The sequence below is a fragment of the Pimephales promelas genome, chromosome 6, assembly GCF_988280905.1.
Source record: "Pimephales promelas chromosome 6, fPimPro1.hap1.1, whole genome shotgun sequence".
NCBI classification, from domain to species: domain Eukaryota; kingdom Metazoa; phylum Chordata; class Actinopteri; order Cypriniformes; family Leuciscidae; genus Pimephales; species Pimephales promelas.
This window is the reverse complement of record NC_142774.1, coordinates 9,737,238-9,760,814: the sequence shown is the minus strand read 5'-3', so window position 1 is coordinate 9,760,814 and position 23,577 is coordinate 9,737,238. Positions and strand designations below refer to the sequence as shown.

Below are 23,577 nucleotides of genomic sequence, written 5' to 3'. Positions count from 1 at the left end.
TTAGCTGAATACATTATAAAAGACAAATGGCACTGAACATGAATAAATACGTTAAGAACCAAAACAAAATAGAAACAGAAAGAAATATCTTTACAGTACTCTATGACGCCTTTAAATCCATAATTTTGTGTATTTTTTTTTTGTGTGTGTGTGATTCAGTGGCAGTTCAAGTCCAGTCAAGTCAGCTATTATTTTTATGGCACATTTAAAAACAACAGAGTTGAGTTGACCCAATGGGTTTTACATATATCAAACAAACAAACTTCATTTTAAAATTAAATATAAAACGTTAGACATTAATTTAAAACACACTAAACATTAAATGCAACATAATGCATTACTGTAATCCACTTATTCACTTTAAAATTCACAACTTATTCAATCTATTCAAAACCCACAGAAAAAATGTTTTTAAAGAATATTTCGAAATGGCTAATGGTGAAGTTTACGTCACATGGAAAGAGAAACTATTTCATAATTTAGTGCCTATCATACCAAAGGCACGGTCATCCTTTGATCTACAGAGGTAAAGAGGAACCTCGTTGATCCGAAGACCTGAGAGTGACGGTTAGACAGTAGAAGGTCACTGATGTATAGGGAGCCACAAGACCAAATAGTGTCTTGTAGACAAAAATCAGAAATTAATGTACCTTGAATTTTACTGGGAGCCATGAACAGATTTTATGACCCTCTTTTATGACCCTTAACATCCTGCTGCTCCATTTTCTTTTTTTTGTAGACAGAGCACATTTTTGGGCAGACCAATGAATTAGTACAATCTTGATGAAATACGAAATAAGAATCTGAAATACACAATTAAGTTTAGAGAGTTTACTGTGTATCTCATCCATCCATTTGTTTAGATAAAAACACATACGCATGTTGTTTATGATGTGGGAATTATTAGGAGCCCATGACTGATAGAGGCTGTTGTGATGGTTGTTGTTGGAGCACAAACTGTATTCAGTGTGGAGGGAATTTGGCCAGGAGACCAGGTAACAGGAGAGTTACAACACTGGGGCATTAGGACTCACAGAGACCACAGGTTGAGCACCCCCGCTAGCCTCACTAACAGCTGTTCCAGAAGAAACCATGGTTTTACAAGTCTCCCATTCAGGGGTGCGTTTCCCGTACAACGACGTAGTTCACTGCTTCACTACCATAGTACGATGCATCGTTGGAAAATCAACCAGCTAGTCACGAAACCCACTGTCGCAAATTATCGTTCAACCACGTTGGTTTCGCACGTGGTGGAGTAATAACTGCTTTTAATGAAACTGTTTGAGATCCAATTAACGCTAGATTTGTTTTATATAAATTACAGACATGTCATCTGAGGACTACTTCTAATTGTTCTCAGTTGTTTTGCTTTACTACCAGACTCAATATTTGGCTCGTTCTTAGTGGAGCGCGTTCGCACATGCGCACTTTTCAAACACGTTACTTCAAATCTCTTGACAAACCAAAAGACGTAAATTCCATTTGTAAGTAATCTAAATAAAAGACACCGGTTGTAGCCTACTGAATGTCAGCTTGCTCATTATGCTCAAGATAAGGATGTATTACCTCCAAATGTGTTGCAATATATAGAAACGATGCTTACCACAGGTCGAGAGCTGTCGTTCAAACCACCCAACTTTGCGATGCTGTTTGCGAATGTTCGTTGGAACGATGGTTTCGGGAAACACCATCGAATCGTTGAACTATGCTGATAACGACGGAATTTGCGACATAGTTGGCTAACGATGCTTTCGGGAAACGCACCCCAGGTTCAACCCTGCTTAGCTTCATTGAGCAACCAATCTTGACCTACATGGTGACTGTGAGTAGCTAATGTATAATTCAGATTATATGCTAACATAAAAAAATAAAAATAAAACAGTCAAAACTGTTTATATACTCTTTGTTTGAGTTTGAATGTCTCCCTCACTGTACAACCAACATGTGTCCCGAATAGGGAGAGCAGGGCACAATAATGGTTTTTGAATTTTTCAAAATACTTAAGAGTATTTATTTTTTCCCACATTCATTTCACAAGTCTAGTACAATTATGTGATTTTGTTTTATTAATACAGTGCACCTTTTTCTTGATATTCCCCAAAAGAATGGAAATGAAGAGTGACAATATGCCCCAGGTGGGGCACATTGTAACATGACAGCTTACAATGCTATCTGATCAAAAAATATACAAGACAAACACAAATATTTTCTCAATAAAGTGCAATTATTAAATGTTTAATATAAAATAATGGTAAGCATATTTTCTAAATAATTTTTAAAAATAGTTTGACAACGAACACACTGGAAAACACAGCTAAACAACATATTTCAAAACATAACAATCCTAATTTCTGAAAATTGACTCTCCATCTACACCTTTTTCTCGTTTTTTTTTTTTTTTCCAATAGAATTCATAAAAGTACATAAAAGATAGCATAGTTCTAATAGGGGCACAGGGGCACTGTCACAAATCCAGCCTCTGTGGACACCACAGGGCACCATCACAAGAGTAGGCTACTGGACTTCATTTCCCATTTACCCCGTTCCTGATAGACTACTGATTACCCTCACACCTGGTCCACATCCCATTGACTATTTAACAAGTTTTATTTTGCTGTGGCTACATTTCTGCGTATTTTCCTTTTTATTATTTCCCTGTGTATCTTGGACTTTTTGCCTTGTTACGATTCTCTGATAGTGGTGGGCAGATCGAGGCTTCGTGAAGCAATTAAACAGTTGAACCAAATGTGCCGCATGATATGTCGAGGCATCAAATCAATCCGACACCCTTCTCCACTGTGACATCTAGTGGTCACTTGCAGGTGTTGATCTGAAACAACCTTGGAAACAAGCGAATAAATATGTGTGTTTTTTTTTTTTTTTTTTTTTAATTATTAATATTGTAACCTACTTATTTTTCTAATGTGAAGCTTGTAACCTGTAGGCTCCTCACTGTACAGAATGTTATTTTGGTCCTGACAAATGAATAATAAAAGAATCAAGCCACAATGTCTCAAATATTAAAAACATTAATTTCTCCTCTTTGGAAGGCTGGAAATTTTTCTTTGGTCTCACCAGACCTATAAAAACATCACTATACAAACATAAACATGAAGTGCAGCACTCCAGTTCTGAGGAACTGGATGTTGTGAGCTTGGGAGATGAGGATTTTGCATCACACACAATCACACACACACACAAGAGGAGCTTTTGGAGGTTGTCACTCGCGCTGTTGCTAGATTAAATCTGGACTGGCCAGCCGGTGAGCAGGAGTCACGTCAATAAAAAAGTAAATTTAGATGAACGATTTCTGCCATCTAGATCGCAACCTCCAAAGCGGGGCTTACCATTCTTTCCTGACCTTCACACTGAGGTGTCGAGGTCATGGATTAGACCGGCATCATTCAGAGTTTTTAACCCAGCGACATCTGAATATTCAAATATAGTACTGCATAGTCATCGGGTCCAGGAGAAGCTCCTTCATCAGATCTGGATACGACCTGGATCAGGCATTTTCAGTTAGATGTAATGCAGACTTTTAAATATGAACATAACTCATCTGTTAATATGCTCATGCTCATGGTTTTTTACTCAGACGCAAAAAGTGTGCTAAATAAAATAAAACGGTACTAGCCAAAACCACCACACAGTTGCTTTAAGTGTGATGTATATTAATTTTATATCAGACAATGCATGATTATAGCCTATAAATCAGGATTTGAGTATAGTAAGAGTGATTCCTGGTTAACACAACGTAGCCTTTATTAATGGGCTGTGTTTACTATCTATACTTGTTTTATGTATCACAACAGAAAATATAACGTCATCATAAATATGTGAATGGATCTGTGATGTCACATGCCACCACAAGTATCACAAAATCCTGTAGGAAACACACACACACACACACACACACACACACACACACACACACACACACACACACACACACACCTACTGTATTATTTATGTATGAAGAGTTCAGATGCAGAAGCCTCTAAATGAAGGTAAATTGTAATTTACTGGTAAAATTAGTATTTTTATCAGTGTAGGTTCAGTTATTTAACTTTTAAATAGTAATAGGTTCTTTTCTGGGATTTACCACTGCCTCTGATGTCATGATTGTTAAGGATAATTCTCACAATAGGATGTTGTGAAAGCATATCGCCTAATTAAACTCTAAACTTTAAAAAGTCTAATTAAACTATTATTTGTTCAGACAACTTTCAAAACAGTTGAAACATGAAAAAGAATGGTAATATTGTAAATCATGTTTAAAAAATAAAATAAACTCGATTGGATGAAATGATGTTGCTATGTTTATATAGGCTATAAAAGAAACCGCAGTGCGTGCTTCTGACTCATAAACTGAAGCGTCGAATTCAACGGTTAAAGGAATAGATAGGGGATCACCCGTCTCTAACCCCGCCATTAAATCCATCTGCGAACCCCAGGACGAGCGTCTTCGCTGTGCCTCACCAGCAGCGGGACCCGAGCCCTTCTTCTCAGTTTGTTTCAGTTAGACATCTGATTCAGATCAGTTGGACATGGCTGTTAACACGAGGTAAAAACCAATATAAATAATGTTCGTTTTCTCACACAAACCGCTCGTTTCGTGTCTTAGGCCATCAATGTGTACTTACATTTACGAGTCATTAAATCATGTTTAATTTTGACTTCTCTGTGCATGCTCTTTGACATGGACCCCCATACCCGCATTATATGACTGACAGACAACAATGGTTTGACCGAAAAATGTCATTATCAAAATTTAAAATACTGTGAAAACAAAGACACCTACACCTCTTGGATGCCCTTGAGGTAAGCTAAAACATATTAAAAATGAATTTCAAAGTGAACTATCCCTTTAACAGGTTAAATATGCTGTTTGTGTCTTTAGAGTTTGTGCGATGCTTTACTGAAATACAAATCATCTTGTCAGATTAAAACAGAAGTAATTTTAATGAAGTACACTTTCATTGCTTTTCTTGGTGAACAATGCGTATGATTTTTTTTTTTATTTGAGTTACACAAAGATACAGTGCATAAAAAAGTTAATAGGTTTAACATATTGTTATCCATATTGTCCCTCATATATATATATATTAAATTCTGAAAATAAATTACATTACATTCATCACAATTTGAGATCCTGTCTGTCCAGCAATACAGGCGCAAGAAAATAATAAATAGTATGTTGTGATTATAACATCTCTAAGATATATTTATTATAGAAAGATAAATCTGAATTTAAAGTATTCCATTGTCACAATTTGGATTAGTAATATAACATATTCGTGCTAGTAATATTTCCTGATGTATTTCTCTTATTGAAACTAGTCTCTAGTTCTCTAGAAAAGGCTGTTTCGAGTGGTGTATTGTACATTGTATGACTGTCTTCTGTGCCAACGTCGTCTTAATCCTGTGCAGCATCCACAGAGCAAACACTAAAGACAGAGAGAGAAAGCTTTATTAGTCTAGAATTGAACTTATAGAAACTTTTATAGGTTTCAGGTAAATTATTATTAAACCTAGCCTATATAAATACTTACACAAAGGAAAATCCAGCAGGGTACAAGTATGATGGCAAAAGCACAAGGGACGATTATGGCTGCAATCCATGCTACACTAGTGCTGTTGTTTATGATTGAAGTGCTCAGCACTGTGGGGAACAAAGTGGTTGTTTTCGCAGCAGGTGTAGTTGTGGTAATAGTCTCTGTAGATGAGAATGTGTAAAATAATTAAAATAAGACAAAAAACCCATCCAGCTCAAAGAATTATGAAAATATTAATATTAACATTTATATGCAGAAGCACATACCCATATTAACCCCAAGAAGTGCATTGAGAAAGGCACTGGGTTTCTTGATATCACTTTCTGAGAAAACATACTGTACACTAGCCTCAATAGTGGTGGAATTTTCCCTAAGGGGAGACATTAAAATGTACATTGACATAAGTAAACACTTTAAAAAGATCACATTGTGCTTCTAATTTTACATCCAATCAAACCAATTTCAAAGCAGATTTCTTAGTCTAAATCTTACGTGAAACTGGTGCCATTGAACAGAAATGGAGAGGCTGTGGGCTCTGTTAGGATCTGGTTCAGCTAAACAGGTCAGCAAGATAAACAAATTAATTGGTGCGGTAATAGTTAAAGTTGATGGTGGATGTCGAAATCAAAGCTGAATAAAAATAAGCATATTTTAAATACAAATAAAACTCACCAGTTTATTTATAGAGTCCTGGATTAACTGATATGTGCTATTCCTGAGTTCAAGTTTCTCTGACATGGAAACATTGTTGATTTGAAATCCAAAATTCAGGGCATATGAGGTATTGGAAATTTCTTAAAAAGAAAAATCATATAATACAAATTAGCTAATACTATAAGCACACAACTTTTTACTGTAATACGGAAATTTGTTTACTGGCTAATGAAGAAAAAAAAATAAAGAAAACTCACTTGTATAAGTAACATTCACAAAGCTCACAGGGGTACTTAGATCTTGTTTGATTCTGAGACGTGAATCCAGGAGAGAGTTAGCTAACTTTATTATTTTACCCTCACTTGGTATAGGGCCCAGGGTGACAAATATGAGACGAATGTAAATAATCACCCTCCCAATCCTGAAAAAGAAGGTAAATGAGAACAATGGTGGGTAAGTAAGAGAATGAATCAGATAGGTTTTGCACCTTTTGCACGCACACACACACACACACACACACACACACACACACACACACACACACACACAAAATGTATTCATTGCCCTTACACAGTTGGTGTTTGTTCAGGTTTCATAGATATCTTGTCGGTCACTGTTAGGGTTGAAGTTGTAGTGAATTGGGTTATTGCTGCCTGAGTGACATTTGATGGTATAGTTCCTGATATGGAGGTTTGAGTGTGTGGCTTTATTGATGTAACATTGGCAGTTGCTGGTGAGGTAGACATGGATTTAGTTGTTATTTGCTTTGTTTCAGCCATAGTTGAGGTTGTTGGATGAATTATAGTGTTTGGTTCTGTTGTTGAGACCGTCACCAATTTTGTAGTGGTAGCTTTGGGAGCTGTAGTTGTGCTTTTACCTTCATACATCATTGTTGTTTTTAGATGAGTTTTAGTGCTTGTTTCTTTAGTTGAAAATGTTTTATGGTTTGTTGTGGTTGTTGAAGCCATTGTGCTTATGGAAGCTGAGGTTGTTGTTATCTCTCCCATATTAGTTGTGATTTCAGGCATAGTTGAGGTTCCTGCATCAGTTGTCGATGTTGCTGCTACAGTGAAGGATGTTGGAGGGGTACTTGTGGATGCCAAAGTTGTTGCTGTTGTTTCACCAATACTTGATGTTGCCTCAGACATAGTTGTTGTTCCAACATTAGTTTTCGACGTTGGTGCTACAGTTGAGGATGTTGGAGGGTTACTTGTGGATGCAAAAGTTGTTGTTTCACCAACAGTTGTTGTTGTGTCAGACATAGTTGTTGTTCCAGCATCAGTTTTCGACTTTGGTGCTACAGTTGAGGATGTTGGGGGGTTACTTGTGGATGCCAAAGTTGTTGTTGTTGTGTCAGACATTGTTGTTGTTCCTGCCTCAGTTGTTGATGTTGGTGCTACAGATGAGGATGTTGGAGGGTTACTTGCGGATGTAAAAGTTGTTCCAACATTAGTTTTCGACGTTGGTGCTACAGTTGTGGTTGTTGGAGGGTTACTTGTGGATGCCAAAGTTGTCGTTGTTGTTGTTTCACCAAAAGTTGTTGTTGTGTCAGACATAGTTGTTGTTCCAGTATCAGTTGTCGACTTTGGTGCTACAGTTGAGGATGTTGGGGGGGTACTTTTGGATGCCAAAGTTGTTGTTGTTGTGTCAGAAATTGTTGTTGTTCCAGCATCAGTTGTCGACGTTGTTGTTACGGCTTTGGATGTTGAAGAGTTACTTGTGGATGCCAAAGTTGATGATGTTGTTTCACCAACAGATGTTGTTGTGTCAGACATAGTTGTTGTTCTAGCATCAGTTGTCAATATTGGTGCTACAGATGAGGATGTTGGAGGGTTACTTGTGGATGCAAAAGTTGTTGCTGTTGTTTCACCAACACTTGTTGTTGTGTCAGACACAGTTGTTGTTCCAGCATCAGTTGTCGACTTTGGTGCTACAGATGAGGATGTTGGAGGGTTACTTGTGGATGCCAAAGTTGTTGATGTTGTTTCACTAACAGTTGTTGTTGGGTCAGACATAGTTGTTGTTCCTGCATCAGTTGTCGACTTTGGTGCTACAGTTGAGGATGTTGGGGGGTTACTTGTGGATGCCAAAGTTGTTGTGTCAGAAATGGTTGTTGTTCCAGCATCAGTTGTCGACGTTGTTGTTGCGGCTTTTGATGTTGGAGGGTTACTTGTGGATGCCAAAGTTGTTGATGTTGTTTCACCAACAGTTGTTGTTGTGTCAGACATAGTTGTTGTTCTAGCATCAGTTGTCAATATTGGTGCTACAGATGAGGATGTTGGGGCGTTACTTGTGGATGCAAAAGTTGTTGCTGTTGTTTCACCAACACTTGTTGTTGTGTCAGACATAGTTGTTGTTCTAGCATCAGTTGTCAATATTGGTGCTACAGATGAGGATGTTGGAGGGTTACTTGTGGATGCAAAAGTTGTTGCTGTTGTTTCACCAACACTTGTTGTTGTGTCAGACATAGTTGTTGTTCCAACATTAGTTTTTGACGTTGGTGCTACAGTTGTGGATGTTGGAGGGTTACTTGTGGATGCCAAAGTTGTTGTTTTACCAACAGTTGTTGTTGTGTCAGACATAGTTGTTGTTCGAGCATCAATTGTCGACTTTGGTGCTACAGTTGAGGATGTTGGGGGGTTACTTGTGGATTTCAAAGTTGTTGTTGTTGTGTCAGAAATTGTTGTTGTTCCAGCATCAGTTGTCAACGTTATTGTTACGGCTTTGGATGTTGGAGAGTTAATTGTGGATGCCAAAGTTGTTGATGTTGTTTCACCAACACTTGTTGTTGTGTCAGACATAGTTGTTGTTCTAGCATCAGTTGTCAATATTGGTGCTACAGATGAGGATGTTGGAGGGTTACTTGTGGATGCAAAAGTTGTTGCTGTTGTTTCACCAACACTTGTTGTTGTGTCAGACATAGTTGTTGTTCCAACATTAGTTTTTGACGTTGGTGCTAAAGTTGTGGATGTTGGAGGGTTACTTGTGGATGCCAAAGTTGTTGATATTGTTTCACCAACAGTTGTTGTTGTGTCAGACATAGTTGTTGTTCCAGCATCAATTGTCGACTTTGGTGCAACAGTTGAGGATGTTGGGGGGTTACTTGTGGATGCCAAAGTTGTTGTTTTACCAACAGTTGTTGTTGTGTCAGACATAGTTGTTGTTCCAGCATCAATTGTCGACTTTGGTGCTACAGTTGAGGATGTTGGGGGGTTACTTGTGGATTTCAAAGTTGTTGTTGTTGTGTCAGAAATTGTTGTTGTTCCAGCATCAGTTGTCAACGTTATTGTTACGGCTTTGTATGTTGGGGGGTTACTTGTGGATGCAAAAGTTGTTGATGTTGTTTCACCAACAGTTGTTGTTGGGTCAGACATAGTTGTTGTTCCAGCATCAGTTGTCGACTTTGGTGCTACAGTTGAGGATGTTGGGGGGTTACTTGTGGATGCCAAAGTTGTTGTGTCAGAAATGGTTGTTGTTCCAGCATCAGTTGTCGACGTTGTTGTTGCGGCTTTTGATGTTGGAGGGTTACTTGTGGATGCCAAAGTTGTTGATGTTGTTTCAACAACAGTTGTTGTTGTGTCAGACATAGTTGTTGTTCTAGCATCAGTTGTCAATATTGGTGCTACAGATGAGGATGTTGGAGGGTTACTTGTGGATGCAAAAGTTGTTGCTGTTGTTTCACCAACAGTTGTTGTTGTGTCAGACATAGTTGTTGTTCCAGCATCAGTTGTCGACTTTGGTGTTACAGTTGAGGATGTTGGGGGGTTACTTGTGGATGCCAAAGTTGTTGTTTTTGTGTCAGAAATTGTTGCTGTTCCAGCATCAGTTGTCGACGTTGTTGTTACGGCTTTGGATGTTGGAGAGTTACTTGTGGATGCCAAAGTTGTTGATGTTGTTTCACCAACAGTTGTTGTTGTGTCAGACATAGTTGTTGTTCCAGCATCAGTTGTCAACTTTGGTGCTACAGTTGAGGATTTTGGGGGGTTACTTGTGGATGCCAACGTTGTTGATGTTGTTTCACCAACAGTTGTTGTTGTGTCAGACATAGTTGTTTTTCCAGCATAAGTTGTCGACTTTGGTGCTACAGTTGAGGGTGTTGGGGGGTTACTTGTGGATTTCAAAGTTGTTGTTGTTGTGTCAGAAATTGTTGTTGTTCCAGCATCAGTTGTCGACGTTGTGATTACGGCTTTGGATGTTGGAGGGTTACTTGTGGATGTCAAAGTTGTTGATGTTGTTTCACCAACAGTTGTTGTTGTGTCAGACATAGCTGTTGTTCCAGCATCAGTTGTCGACTTTGGTGCTACAGTTGAGGATGTTGGGGGGTTACTTGTGGATGCCAAAGTTGTTGTGTCAGACATAGTTGTTGTTCCAGCATCAGTTGTCAATGTTGGTGCTACAGATGAGGATGTTGGAGGGTTACTTGTGGATGACAAAGTTGTTGTTGTTGTGTCAGAAATTGTTGTTGTTCCAGCATCAGTTGTCGACGTTGGTGTTACAGTTGAGGATGTTGGGGGGTTACTTGTGGATGCTAAAGTTGTTGTTGTTGTTTCACCAACAGTTGTTGTTGTGTCAGTAATAGTTGTTGTTAAAGGATCAGTTGTCAACTTTGGTGCTACAGTTGAGGATGTTGGGGGGTTACTTGTGGATGCCAAAGTTGTTGATGTTGTTTCACCGACAGTTGTTGTTGTGTCAGACATAGTTGTTGTTCCAGCATCAGTTGTCGACGTTGGTGCTACAGTTGAGGATATTGTGGGGTTACTTGTGGATGCCAAAGTTGTTGTTGTTGTGTCAGAAATTGTTGTTGTTCCAGCATCAGTTGTCGACGTTGTTGTCACGGCTGTGGATGTTGGAGGGTTACTTGTGGATGCCAGAGTTGTTGATGTTTTTTCACCAACAGTTGTTGTTGTGTCAGACATAGTTGTTGTTGCAGCATCAGTTGTCGACTTTGGTGCTACAGTTGAGGATGTTGAAGGGTTACTTGTGGATGCCAAAGTTGTTGTTGTGTCAGAAATTGTTGTTGTTCCAGCATCAGTTGTCGACGTTGTTGTTACGGCTGTGGATGTTGGAGGGTTACTTGTGGATGCAAAAGTTGTTGCTGTTATTTCACCAACACTTGTTGTTGTGTCAGACATAGTTGTTGTTCCAACATTAGTTTTTGAGGTGGGTGCTACAGTTGTGGATGTTGGAGGGTTACTTGTGGATGCCAAAGTTGTTAATGTTGTTTCACCAACAGTTGTTGTTGTGTCAGACATAGTTGTTGTTCCAGCATCAGTTGTCGACGTTGGTGCTACAGTTGAGGATATTGTGGGGTTACTTGTGGATGCCAAAGTTGTTGTTGTTGTGTCAGAAATTGTTGTTGTTCCAGCATCAGTTGTCGACGTTGTTGTCACGGCTGTGGATGTTGGAGGGTTACTTGTGGATGCCAAAGTTGTTGATGTTTTTTCACCAACAGATGTTGTTGTGTCAGACATAGTTGTTGTTCCAGCATCAGTTGTCAATGTTGGTGCTACAGATGAGGATGTTGGGGGGTTACTTGTGGATGCCAAATTTGTTGTGTCAGAAATTGTTGTTGTTCCAGCATCAGTTGTCGACGTTGTTGTCACGGCTGTGGATGTTGGAGGGTTACTTGTGGATACCAAAGTTGTTGATGTTGTTTCACCAACAGTTGTTGTTGTGTCAGAAATTGTTGTTGTTCCAGCATCAGTTGTTGACGTTGTTGCTACGGCTTTGGATGTTGGAGGGTTACTTGTGGATGCCAAATTTGTTGTTGTGTCAGAAATTGTTGTTGTTCCAGCATCAGTTGTCGACGTTGTTGTTACGGCTTTGGATGTTGGAGGGTTACTTGTGGATGCCAAAGTTGTTGATGTTGTTTCACCAACAGTTGTTGTTGTGTCAGACATAGTTGTTGTTCCAGCATCAGTTGTCGACTTTGGTGCAACAGTTGAGGATGTTGGGGGGTTACTTGTGGATGCCAAAGTTGTTGTTTTACCAACAGTTGTTGTTGTGTCAGACATAGTTGTTGTTCCAGCATCAATTGTCGACTTTGGTGCTACAGTTGAGGATGTTGGGGAGTTACTTGTGGATTTCAAAGTTGTTGTTGTTGTTGTGTCAGAAATTGTTGTTGTTCCAGCATCAGTTGTCAACGTTATTGTTACGGCTTTGGATGTTGGAGAGTTACTTGTGGATGCCAAAGTTGTTGATGTTGTTTCACCAACAGTTGTTTTTGTGTCAGACATAGTTGTTGTTCCAGCATCAGTTGTCGACTTTGGTGCAACAGTTGAGGATGTTGGGGGGTTACTTGTGGATGCCAAAGTTGTTGTTTTACCAACAGTTGTTGTTGTGTCAGACATAGTTGTTGTTCCAGCATCAATTGTCGACTTTGGTGCTACAGTTGAGGATGTTGGAGGGTTACTTGTGGATTTCAAAGTTGTTGTTGTTGTGTCAGAAATTGTTGTTGTTCCAGCATCAGTTGTCAACGTTATTGTTACGGCTTTGTATGTTGGGGGGTTACTTGTGGATGCAAAAGTTGTTGATGTTGTTTCACCAACAGTTGTTGTTGGGTCAGACATAGTTGTTGTTCCAGCATCAGTTGTCGACTTTGGTGCTACAGTTGAGGATGTTGGGGGGTTACTTGTGGATGCCAAAGTTGTTGTGTCAGAAATGGTTGTTGTTCCAGCATCAGTTGTCGACGTTGTTGTTGCGGCTTTTGATGTTGGAGGGTTACTTGTGGATGCCAAAGTTGTTGATGTTGTTTCAACAACAGTTGTTGTTGTGTCAGACATAGTTGTTGTTCCAGCATCAGTTGTCGACTTTGGTGTTACAGTTGAGGATGTTGGGGGGTTACTTGTGGATGCCAAAGTTGTTGTTTTTGTGTCAGAAATTGTTGCTGTTTCAGCATCAGTTGTCGACGTTGTTGTGATGGCTTTGGATGTTGGAGAGTTACTTGTGGATGCCAAAGTTGTTGTTGTTGTGTTAGAAATTGTTGTTGTTCCAGCATCAGTTGTTGACGTTGTTGTTACGGCTTTGGATGTTGGAGGGTTACTTGTGGATACCAAAGTTGTTGATGTTGTTTCACCAACAGTTGTTGTTGTGTCAGACATAGTTGTTGTTCCAGCATCAGTTGTCAACTTTGGTGCTACAGTTGAGGATTTTGGGGGGTTACTTGTGGATGCCAACGTTGTTGATGTTGTTTCACCAACAGTTGTTGTTGTGTCAGACATAGTTGTTTTTCCAGCATCAGTTGTCGACTTTGGTGCTACAGTTGAGGGTGTTGGGGGGTTACTTGTGGATTTCAAAGTTGTTGTTGTTGTGTCAGAAATTGTTGTTGTTCCAGCATCAGTTGTCGACGTTGTGATTACGGCTTTGGATGTTGGAGGGTTACTTGTGGATGTCAAAGTTGTTGATGTTGTTTCACCAACAGTTGTTGTTGTGTCAGACATAGTTGTTGTTCCAGCATCAGTTGTCGACTTTGGTGCTACAGTTGAGGATGTTGGGGGGTTACTTGTGGATGCCAAAGTTGTTGTGTCAGACATAGTTGTTGTTCCAGCATCAGTTGTCAATGTTGGTGCTACAGATGAGGATGTTGGAGGGTTACTTGTGAATGACAAAGTTGTTGTTGTTGTGTCAGAAATTGTTGTTGTTCCAGCATCAGTTGTCGACGTTGTTGTTACGGCTTTGGATGTTGGAGGGTTACTTGTGGATGCCAAAGTTGTTGATGTTGTTTCACCAACAGTTGTTGTTGTGTCAGACATAGTTGTTGTTCCAGAATCAGTTGTCGACTTTGATGCTACAGTTGAGGATGTTGGGGGGTTACTTGTGGATGCCAAAGTTGTTGTGTCAGAAATTGTTGTTGTTCCAGCATCAGTTGTCGATGTTGTTGTTACGGCTTTGGATGTTGAAGGGTTACTTGTGGATGCCAAAGTTGTTGATGTTGTTTCACCAACAGTTGTTGTTGTGTCAGACATAGTTGTTGTTCCAACATTAGTTTTCGACGTTGGTGCTACAGTTGTGGATGTTGGAGGGTTACTTGTGGATGCCAAAGTTGTTGATGTTGTTTCACCAACAGTTGTTGTTGTGTCAGACATAGTTGTTGTTCCAACATTAGTTGTCGACTTTGGTGCTACAGTTGAGGATGTTGAAGGGTTACTTGTGGATGCCAAAGTTGTTGTTGTTGTGTCCGAAATTGTTGTTCCAGCATCAGTTGTCGACGTTGTTGTTACGGCTTTGGATGTTGGAGAGTTACTTGTGGATGCTAAAGTTGTTGTTGTTGTTTCACCAACAGTTGTTGTTGTGTCAGTAATAGTTGTTGTTAAAGGATCAGTTGTCAACTTTGGTGCTACAGTTGAGGATGTTGGGGGGTTACTTGTGGATGCCAAAGTTGTTGATGTTGTTTCACCAACAGTTGTTGATGTGTCAGACATAGTTGTTGTTCCAGCATCAGTTGTCGACTTTGGTTTTACAGTTGAGGATGTTGGGGGGTTACTTGTGGATGCCAAAGTTGTTGTTGTTGTTTCACCAACAGTTGTTGTTGTGTCAGACATAGTTGTTCCAGGATCAGTTGTCGACTTTGGTGCTACAGTTGAGGATGTTGGGGGGTTACTTGTGGATGCCAAAGTTGTTGATGTTGTTTCACCAACAGTTGTTGTTATGTCAGAAATTGTTGTTGTTCCAGCATCAGTTGTCGACGTTGTTGCTACGGCTTTGGATGTTGGAGGGTTACTTGTGGATGCCAAATTTGTTGTTGTTGTGTCAGAAATTGTTGTTGTTCCAGCATCAGTTGTCGACGTTGTTGTTACGGCTTTGGATGTTGGAGGGTTAATTGTGGATGCCAAAGTTGTTGATGTTGTTTCACCAACAGTTGTTGTTGTGTCAGACATAGTTCTTGTTCCAGCATCAATTGTCGACTTTGGTGCTACAGTTGAGGATGTTGGGGGGTTACTTGTGGATGCCAAAGTTGTTGTTGTTGTTTCACCAACAGTTGTTGTTGTGTCAGACATAGTTGTTGTTGCAGCTTCAGTTGTCGACTTTGGTGCTACAGTTGAGGATGTTGGGGGGTTACTTGTGGATGCCAAAGTTGTTGCTGTTGTTTCAGAAATTGATGTTGTTCCAGCATCAGTTGTCAACGTTGTTTTCACGGCTTTGGATGTTGGAGGGTTACTTGTGGATGCCAAAGTTGTTGATGTTGTTTCACCAACAGTTGTTGTTGTGTCAGACATAGTTGTTGTTCCGGCATCAGTTGGCAATGTTGGTGCTACAGATGAGGATGTTGGAGGGTTACTTGTGGATGCCAAAGTTGTTGATGTTGTTTCACCAACAGTTGTTGTTGTGTCAGACATAGTTGTTGTTCCAGCATCAGTTGGCAATGTTGGTGCTACAGATGAGGATGTTGGGGGGTTACTTGTGGATGCCAAAATTGTTGCTGTTGTGTCAGAAATTGTTGTTGTTGCAGCATCAGTTGTCGACGTTGTTGTCACGGCTTTGGATGTTGGAGGGTTACTTGTGGATGCCAAAGTTGTTGATGTTGTTTCACCAACAGTTGTTGTTGTGTCAGACATAGTTGTTGTTCCAGCATCAGCTGTCGACTTTGGTGCTACAGTTGAGGATGTTGGAGGGTTACTTGTGGATGCCAAAGTTGTTGTTGTTGTTGTTTCACCAACAGTTGTTATTGTGTCAGACATAGTTGTTGTTCCAGCATCAGTTGTCGACTTTGGTGCTACAGTTGAGGATGTTGAAGGGTTACTTGTGGATGCCAAAGTTGTTGTTGTTGTGTCGTAAATTGTTGTTTTTCCAGCATCAGTTGTCGACGTTGTTGTTACGGCTTTGGATGTTGGAGAGTTACTTGTGGATGCCAAAGTTGTTGATGTTGTTTCACCAACAGTTGTTGTTGTGTCAGACATAGTTGTTGTTCCAGCATCAGTTGTCGACTTTGGTTTTACAGTTGAGGATGTTGGGGGGTTACTTGTGGATGCCAAAGTTGTTGTTGTTGTTTCACCAACAGTTGTTGTTGTGTCAGACATAGTTGTTGTTCCAGGATCAGTTGTCGACTTTGGTGCTACAGTTGAGGATGTTGGGGGGTTACTTGTGGATGCCAAAGTTGTTGATGTTGTTTCACCAACAGTTGTTGTTATGTCAGAAATTGTTGTTGTTCCAGCATCAGTTGTCGACGTTGTTGCTACGGCTTTGGATGTTGGAGGGTTAATTGTGGATGCCAAAGTTGTTGATGTTGTTTCACCAACAGTTGTTGTTGTGTCAGACATAGTTGTTGTACCAGCATCAATTGTCGACTTTGGTGCTACAGTTGAGGATGTTGGGGGGTTACTTGTGGATGCCAAAGTTGTTGTTGTTGTTGTTTCACCAACAGTTGTTGTTGTGTCAGACATAGTTGTTGTTGCAGCTTCAGTTGTCGACTTTGGTGCTACAGTTGAGGATGTTGGAGGGTTACTTGTGGATGCCAAAGTTGTTGCTGTTGTTTCAGAAATTGATGTTGTTCCAGCATCAGTTGTCAACGTTGTTTTCACGGCTTTGGATGTTGGAGGGTTACTTGTGGATAACAAAGTTGTTGATGATGTTTCACCAACAGTTGTTGTTGTGTCAGACATAGTTGTTGTTCCAGCATCAGTTGGCAATGTTGGTGCTACAGATGAGGATGTTGAAGGGTTACTTGTGGATGCCAAAGTTGTTGATGTTGTTTCACCAACAGTTGTTGTTGTGTCAGACATAGTTGTTGTTCCAGCATCAGTTGTCGACGTTGTTGTTACGGCTTTGGATGTTGGAGGGTTACTTGTGGATGCCAAAGTTGTTGATGTTGTTTCACCAACAGTTGTTGTTGTGTCAGACATAGTTGTTGTTCCAGCATCAGTTGTCAATGTTGGTGCTACAGATGAGGATGTTGGAGGGTTACTTGTGGATGCCAACGTTGTTGATGTTGTGTCAGAAATTGTTGTTGTTCCAGCATCAGTTGTCGACGTTGTTGTCACGGCTGTGGATGTTGGAGGGTTACTTGTGGATGCCAAAGTTGTTGATGTTTTTTCACCAACAGTTGTTGTTGTGTCAGACATAGTTGTTGTTCCAGCATCAGTTGTCAATGTTGGTGCTACAGTTGAGGATGTTGGGGGGTTACTTGTGGATGCCAAAGTTGTTGTTGTTGTTTCACCAACAGTTCTTGTTGTGTCAGACATAGTTGTTGTTGCAACATCAGTTGTCGACTTTGGTGCTACAGTTGAGGATGTTGGGGGGTTACTTGTGGATGCCAAAGTTGTTGATGTTGTTTCACCAACAGTTGTTGTTATGTCAGAAATTGTTGTTGTTCCAGCATCAGTTGTCGACGTTGTTGCTACGGCTTTGGGTGTTGGAGGGTTACTTGTGGATGCCAAATTTGTTGTTGTTGTGTCAGAAATTGTTGTTGTTCCAGCATCAGTTGTCGACGTTGTTGTTACGGCTTTGGATGTTGGAGGGTTAATTGTGGATGCCAAAGTTGTTGATGTTGTTTCACCAACAGTTGTTGTTGTGTCAGACATAGTTGTTGTTCCAGCATCAATTGTCGACTTTGGTGCTACAGTTGAGGATGTTGGGGGGTTACTTGTGGATGCCAAAGTTGTTGTTGTTGTTGTTTCACCAACAGTTGTTGTTGTGTCAGACATAGTTGTTGTTGCAGCTTCAGTTGTCGACTTTGGTGCTACAGTTGAGGATGTTGGGGGGTTACTTGTGGATGCCAAAGTTGTTGCTGTTGTTTCAGAAATTGATGTTGTTCCAGCATCAGTTGTCAACGTTGTTTTCACGGCTTTGGATGTTGGAGGGTTACTTGTGGATGCCAAATTTGTTGATGTTGTTTCACCAACAGTTGTTGTTGTGTCAGACATAGTTGTTGTTCCAGCATCAGTTGGCAATGTTGGTGCTACAGATGAGGATGTTGGAGGGTTACTTGTGGATGCCAAAGTTGTTGATGTTGTTTCACCAACAGTTGTTGTTGTGTCAGACATAGTTGTTGTTCCAGCATCAGTTGTCAATGGTGGTGCTACAGATGAGGATGTTGGAGGGTTACTTGTGGATGCCAAAGTTGTTGATGTTGTTTCACCAACAGTTGTTGTTATGTCAGAAATTGTTGTTGTTCCAGCATCAGTTGTCGACGTTGTTGCTACGGCTTTGGATGTTGGAGGGTTACTTGTGGATGCCAAATTTGTTGTTGTTGTGTCAGAAATTGTTGTTGTTCCAGCATCAGTTGTCGACGTTGTTGTTACGGCTTTGGATGTTGGAGGGTTAATTGTGGATGCCAAAGTTGTTGATGTTGTTTCACCAACAGTTGTTGTTGTGTCAGACATAGTTGTTGTTCCAGCATCAATTGTCGACTTTGGTGCTACAGTTGAGGATGTTGGGGGGTTACTTGTGGATGCCAAAGTTGTTGTTGTTGTTGTTTCACCAACAGTTGTTGTTGTGTCAGACATAGTTGTTGTTGCAGCTTCAGTTGTCGACTTTGGTGCTACAGTTGAGGATGTTGGGGGGTTACTTGTGGATGCCAAAGTTGTTGCTGTTGTTTCAGAAATTGATGTTGTTCCAGCATCAGTTGTCAACGTTGTTTTCACGGCTTTGGATGTTGGAGGGTTACTTGTGGATGCCAAAGTTGTTGATGTTGTTTCACCAACAGTTGTTGTTGTGTCAGACATAGTTGTTGTTCCAGCATCAGTTGGCAATGTTGGTGCTACAGATGAGGATGTTGAAGGGTTACTTGTGGATGCCAAAGTTGTTGATGTTGTTTCACCAACAGTTGTTGTTGTGTCAGACATAGTTGTTGTTCCAGCATCAGTTGTCGACGTTGTTGTTACGGCTTTGGATGTTGGAGGGTTACTTGTGGATGCCAAAGTTGTTGATGTTGTTTCACCAACAGTTGTTGTTGTGTCAGACATAGTTGTTGTTCCAGCATCAGTTGTCAATGTTGGTGCTACAGATGAGGATGTTGGAGGGTTACTTGTGGATGCCAACGTTGTTGATGTTGTGTCAGAAATTGTTGTTGTTCCAGCATCAGTTGTCGACGTTGTTGTCACGGCTGTGGATGTTGGAGGGTTACTTGTGGATGCCAAAGTTGTTGATGTTTTTTCACCAACAGTTGTTGTTGTGTCAGACATAGTTGTTGTTCCAGCATCAGTTGTCAATGTTGGTGCTACAGTTGAGGATGTTGGGGGGTTACTTGTGGATGCCAAAGTTGTTGTTGTTGTTTCACCAACAGTTCTTGTTGTGTCAGACATAGTTGTTGTTGCAACATCAGTTGTCGACTTTGGTGCTACAGTTGAGGATGTTGGGGGGTTACTTGTGGATGCCAAAGTTGTTGATGTTGTTTCACCAACAGTTGTTGTTATGTCAGAAATTGTTGTTGTTCCAGCATCAGTTGTCGACGTTGTTGCTACGGCTTTGGGTGTTGGAGGGTTACTTGTGGATGCCAAATTTGTTGTTGTTGTGTCAGAAATTGTTGTTGTTCCAGCATCAGTTGTCGACGTTGTTGTTACGGCTTTGGATGTTGGAGGGTTAATTGTGGATGCCAAAGTTGTTGATGTTGTTTCACCAACAGTTGTTGTTGTGTCAGACATAGTTGTTGTTCCAGCATCAATTGTCGACTTTGGTGCTACAGTTGAGGATGTTGGGGGGTTACTTGTGGATGCCAAAGTTGTTGTTGTTGTTGTTTCACCAACAGTTGTTGTTGTGTCAGACATAGTTGTTGTTGCAGCTTCAGTTGTCGACTTTGGTGCTACAGTTGAGGATGTTGGGGGGTTACTTGTGGATGCCAAAGTTGTTGCTGTTGTTTCAGAAATTGATGTTGTTCCAGCATCAGTTGTCAACGTTGTTTTCACGGCTTTGGATGTTGGAGGGTTACTTGTGGATGCCAAATTTGTTGATGTTGTTTCACGAACAGTTGTTGTTGTGTCAGACATAGTTGTTGTTCCAGCATCAGTTGGCAATGTTGGTGCTACAGATGAGGATGTTGGAGGGTTACTTGTGGATGCCAAAGTTGTTGATGTTGTTTCACCAACAGTTGTTGTTGTGTCAGACATAGTTGTTGTTCCAGCATCAGTTGTCAATGGTGGTGCTACAGATGAGGATGTTGGAGGGTTACTTGTGGATGCCAAAGTTGTTGATGTTGTTTCACCAACAGTTGTTGTTATGTCAGAAATTGTTGTTGTTCCAGCATCAGTTGTCGACGTTGTTGCTACGGCTTTGGATGTTGGAGGGTTACTTGTGGATGCCAAATTTGTTGTTGTTGTGTCAGAAATTGTTGTTGTTCCAGCATCAGTTGTCGACGTTGTTGTTACGGCTTTGGATGTTGGAGGGTTAATTGTGGATGCCAAAGTTGTTGATGTTGTTTCACCAACAGTTGTTGTTGTGTCAGACATAGTTGTTGTTCCAGCATCAATTGTCGACTTTGGTGCTACAGTTGAGGATGTTGGGGGGTTACTTGTGGATGCCAAAGTTGTTGTTGTTGTTGTTTCACCAACAGTTGTTGTTGTGTCAGACATAGTTGTTGTTGCAGCTTCAGTTGTCGACTTTGGTGCTACAGTTGAGGATGTTGGGGGGTTACTTGTGGATGCCAAAGTTGTTGCTGTTGTTTCAGAAATTGATGTTGTTCCAGCATCAGTTGTCAACGTTGTTTTCACGGCTTTGGATGTTGGAGGGTTACTTGTGGATGCCAAAGTTGTTGATGTTGTTTCACCAACAGTTGTTGTTGTGTCAGACATAGTTGTTGTTCCAGCATCAGTTGGCAATGTTGGTGCTACAGATGAGGATGTTGGAGGGTTACTTGTGGATGCCAAAGTTGTTGATGTTGTTTCACCAACAGTTGTTGTTGTGTCAGACATAGTTGTTGTTCCAGCATCAGTTGTCAATGTTGGTGCTACAGATGAGGATGTTGGAGGGTTACTTGTGGATGCCAAAGTTGTTGATGTTGTGTCAGAAATTGTTGTTGTTCCAGCATCAGTTGTCGACGTTGTTGTCACGGCTGAGGATGTTGGAGGGTTACTTGTGGATGCCAAAGTTGTTGATGTTGTTTCAACAAAAGTTGTTTTTGTGTCAGAAATTGTTGTTGTTCCAGCATCAGTTGTTGACGTTGTTGCTACGGTTGAGGATGTTGGAGGGTTACTTGTGGATGCCAAAGTTGTTGTTGTTGTGTCAGAAATTGTTGTTGTTCCAGCATCATTTGTCGACGTTGTTGTTACGGCTTTGGATGTTGGAGGGTTACTTGTGGATGCCAAAGTTGTTGATGTTGTTTCACTAACAGTTGTTGTTGTGTCAGACATAGTTGTTGTTCCAGCATCAGTTGGCAATGTTGGTGCTACAGTTGAGGATGTTGGGGGGTTACTTGTGGATGCCAAAGTTGTTGTGTCAGAAATTGTTGTTGTTCTAGCATCAGTTGTCGACGTTGTTGTTAAGGATTTGGATGTTGGAGGGTTACTTGTGGATGCCAAAGTGGTTGATGTTGTTTCACCAACAGTTGTTGTTGTGTCAGAAATTGTTGTTGTTCCAGCATCAGTTGTCGACGTTGTTGCTACGGCTTTGGATGTTGGAGGGTTACTTGTGGATGCCAAAGTTGTTGATGTTGTTTCACCAACAGTTGTTGTTGTGTCAGACATAGTTGTTGTTCCAGCATCATTTGGCAATGTTGGTGCTACAGATGAGGATGTTGGGGGGTTACTTGTGGATGCCAAAATTGTTGCTGTTGTGTCAGAAATTGTTGTTGTTGCAGCATCAGTTGTCGACGTTGTTGTCACGGCTTTGGATGTTGGAGGGTTACTTGTGGATGCCAAAGTTATTGATGTTGTTTCACCAACAGTTGTTGTTGTGTCAGACATAGTTGTTGTTCCAGCATCAGCTGTCGACTTTGGTGCTACAGTTGAGGATGTTGGAGGGTTACTTGTGGATGCCAAAGTTGTTGTTGTTGTTGTTTCACCAACAGTTGTTATTGTGTCAGACATAGTTGTTGTTCCAGCATCAGTTGTCGACTTTGGTGCTACAGTTGAGGATGTTGAAGGGTTACTTGTGGATGCCAAAGTTGTTGTTGTGTCGTAAATTGTTGTTTTTCCAGCATCAGTTGTCGACGTTGTTGTTACGGCTTTGGATGTTGGAGAGTTACTTGTGGATGCCAAAGTTGTTGATGTTGTTTCACCAACAGTTGTTGTTGTGTCAGACATAGTTGTTGTTGCAGCATCAGTTGTCAATGTTGGTGCTACAGATGAGGATGTTGGAGGGTTACTTGTGGATGCCAAAGTTGTTGATGTTGTGTCAGAAATTGTTGTTGTTCCAGCATCAGTTGTCGACGTTGTTGTCACGGCTGTGGATGTTGGAGGGTTACTTGTGGATGCCAAAGTTGTTGATGTTTTTTCACCAACAGTTGTTGTTGTGTCAGACATAGTTGTTGTTCCAGCATCAGTTGTCAATGTTGGTGCTAGAGATGAGGATGTTGGAGGGTTACTTGTGGATGCCAAAGTTGTTGATGTTGTGTCAGAAATTGTTGTTGTTCCAGCATCAGTTGTCGACGTTGTTGCTACGGCTTTGGATGTTGGAGGGTTACTTGTGGATGCCAAAGTTGTTGATGTTGTTTCACCAACAGTTGTTGTTGTGTCAGACATAGTTGTTGTTCCAGCATCATTTGGCAATGTTGGTGCTACAGATGAGGATGTTGGGGGGTTACTTGTGGATGCCAAAATTGTTGCTTTTGTGTCAGAAATTGTTGTTGTTGCAGCATCAGTTGTCGACGTTGTTGTCACGGCTTTGGATGTTGGAGGCTTACTTGTGGATGCCAAAGTTGTTGATGTTGTTTCACCAACAGTTGTTGTTGTGTCAGACATAGTTGTTGTTCCAGCATCAGCTGTCGACTTTGGTGCTACAGTTGAGGATGTTGGAGGGTTACTTGTGGATGCCAAATTTGTTGTTGTTGTGTCAGAAATTGTTGTTGTTCCAGCATCAGTTGTCGACGTTGTTGCTACGGTTGAGGATGTTGAAGGGTTACTTGTGGATGCCAAAGTTGTTGTTGTTGTGTCAGAAATTGTTGTTGTTCCAGCATCATTTGTCGACGTTGTTGTTACGGCTTTGGATGTTGGAGGGTTACTTGTGGATGCCAAAGTTGTTGATGTTGTTTCACTAACAGTTGTTGTTGTGTCAGACATAGTTGTTGTTCCAGCATCAGTTGGCAATGTTTGTGCTACAGTTGAGGATGTTGGGGGGTTATTTGTGGATGCCAAAGTTGTTGTGTCAGAAATTGTTGTTGTTCTAGCATCAGTTTTCGACGTTGTTGTTAAGGATTTGGATGTTGGAGGGTTACTTGTGGATGCCAAAGTGGTTGATGTTGTTTCACCAACAGTTGTTGTTGTGTCAGAAATTGTTGTTGTTC

The 23,577-nt window shown here is 40.7% G+C and overlaps 1 protein-coding gene across 1 annotated transcript in view; it reads right to left on the bottom strand.

Annotated features, from left to right (window-relative positions):
• Positions 1 to 5,047: 5,047 nt before the first annotated feature.
• LOC120491338 (uncharacterized) overlaps positions 5,048 to 23,577 on the bottom strand; it is a 52,513-nt gene continuing 33,983 nt past the window's right edge. The window contains exons 18-41 of the mRNA XM_089132656.1: positions 22,344 to 22,413; positions 21,891 to 22,121; positions 20,895 to 21,137; positions 20,553 to 20,789; positions 19,752 to 19,988; positions 19,293 to 19,523; positions 18,370 to 19,193; positions 17,758 to 17,931; positions 17,209 to 17,538; positions 15,949 to 16,671; positions 15,713 to 15,783; positions 13,285 to 13,330; positions 11,423 to 11,715; positions 10,709 to 10,933; positions 9,494 to 10,063; positions 9,000 to 9,451; positions 7,752 to 8,378; positions 6,780 to 7,226; positions 6,467 to 6,630; positions 6,228 to 6,349; positions 6,048 to 6,109; positions 5,822 to 5,925; positions 5,553 to 5,716; positions 5,048 to 5,447 (exon numbers count right to left, since the gene is read on the bottom strand). Coding sequence (XP_088988782.1) covers positions 5,352 to 5,447; positions 5,553 to 5,716; positions 5,822 to 5,925; positions 6,048 to 6,109; positions 6,228 to 6,349; positions 6,467 to 6,630; positions 6,780 to 7,226; positions 7,752 to 8,378; positions 9,000 to 9,451; positions 9,494 to 10,063; positions 10,709 to 10,933; positions 11,423 to 11,715; positions 13,285 to 13,330; positions 15,713 to 15,783; positions 15,949 to 16,671; positions 17,209 to 17,538; positions 17,758 to 17,931; positions 18,370 to 19,193; positions 19,293 to 19,523; positions 19,752 to 19,988; positions 20,553 to 20,789; positions 20,895 to 21,137; positions 21,891 to 22,121; positions 22,344 to 22,413 — 6,743 coding nt within the window. The 3' untranslated portion in view covers positions 5,048 to 5,351. The remainder of the gene's footprint in view (positions 5,448 to 5,552; positions 5,717 to 5,821; positions 5,926 to 6,047; positions 6,110 to 6,227; positions 6,350 to 6,466; positions 6,631 to 6,779; positions 7,227 to 7,751; positions 8,379 to 8,999; positions 9,452 to 9,493; positions 10,064 to 10,708; positions 10,934 to 11,422; positions 11,716 to 13,284; positions 13,331 to 15,712; positions 15,784 to 15,948; positions 16,672 to 17,208; positions 17,539 to 17,757; positions 17,932 to 18,369; positions 19,194 to 19,292; positions 19,524 to 19,751; positions 19,989 to 20,552; positions 20,790 to 20,894; positions 21,138 to 21,890; positions 22,122 to 22,343; positions 22,414 to 23,577) is intronic.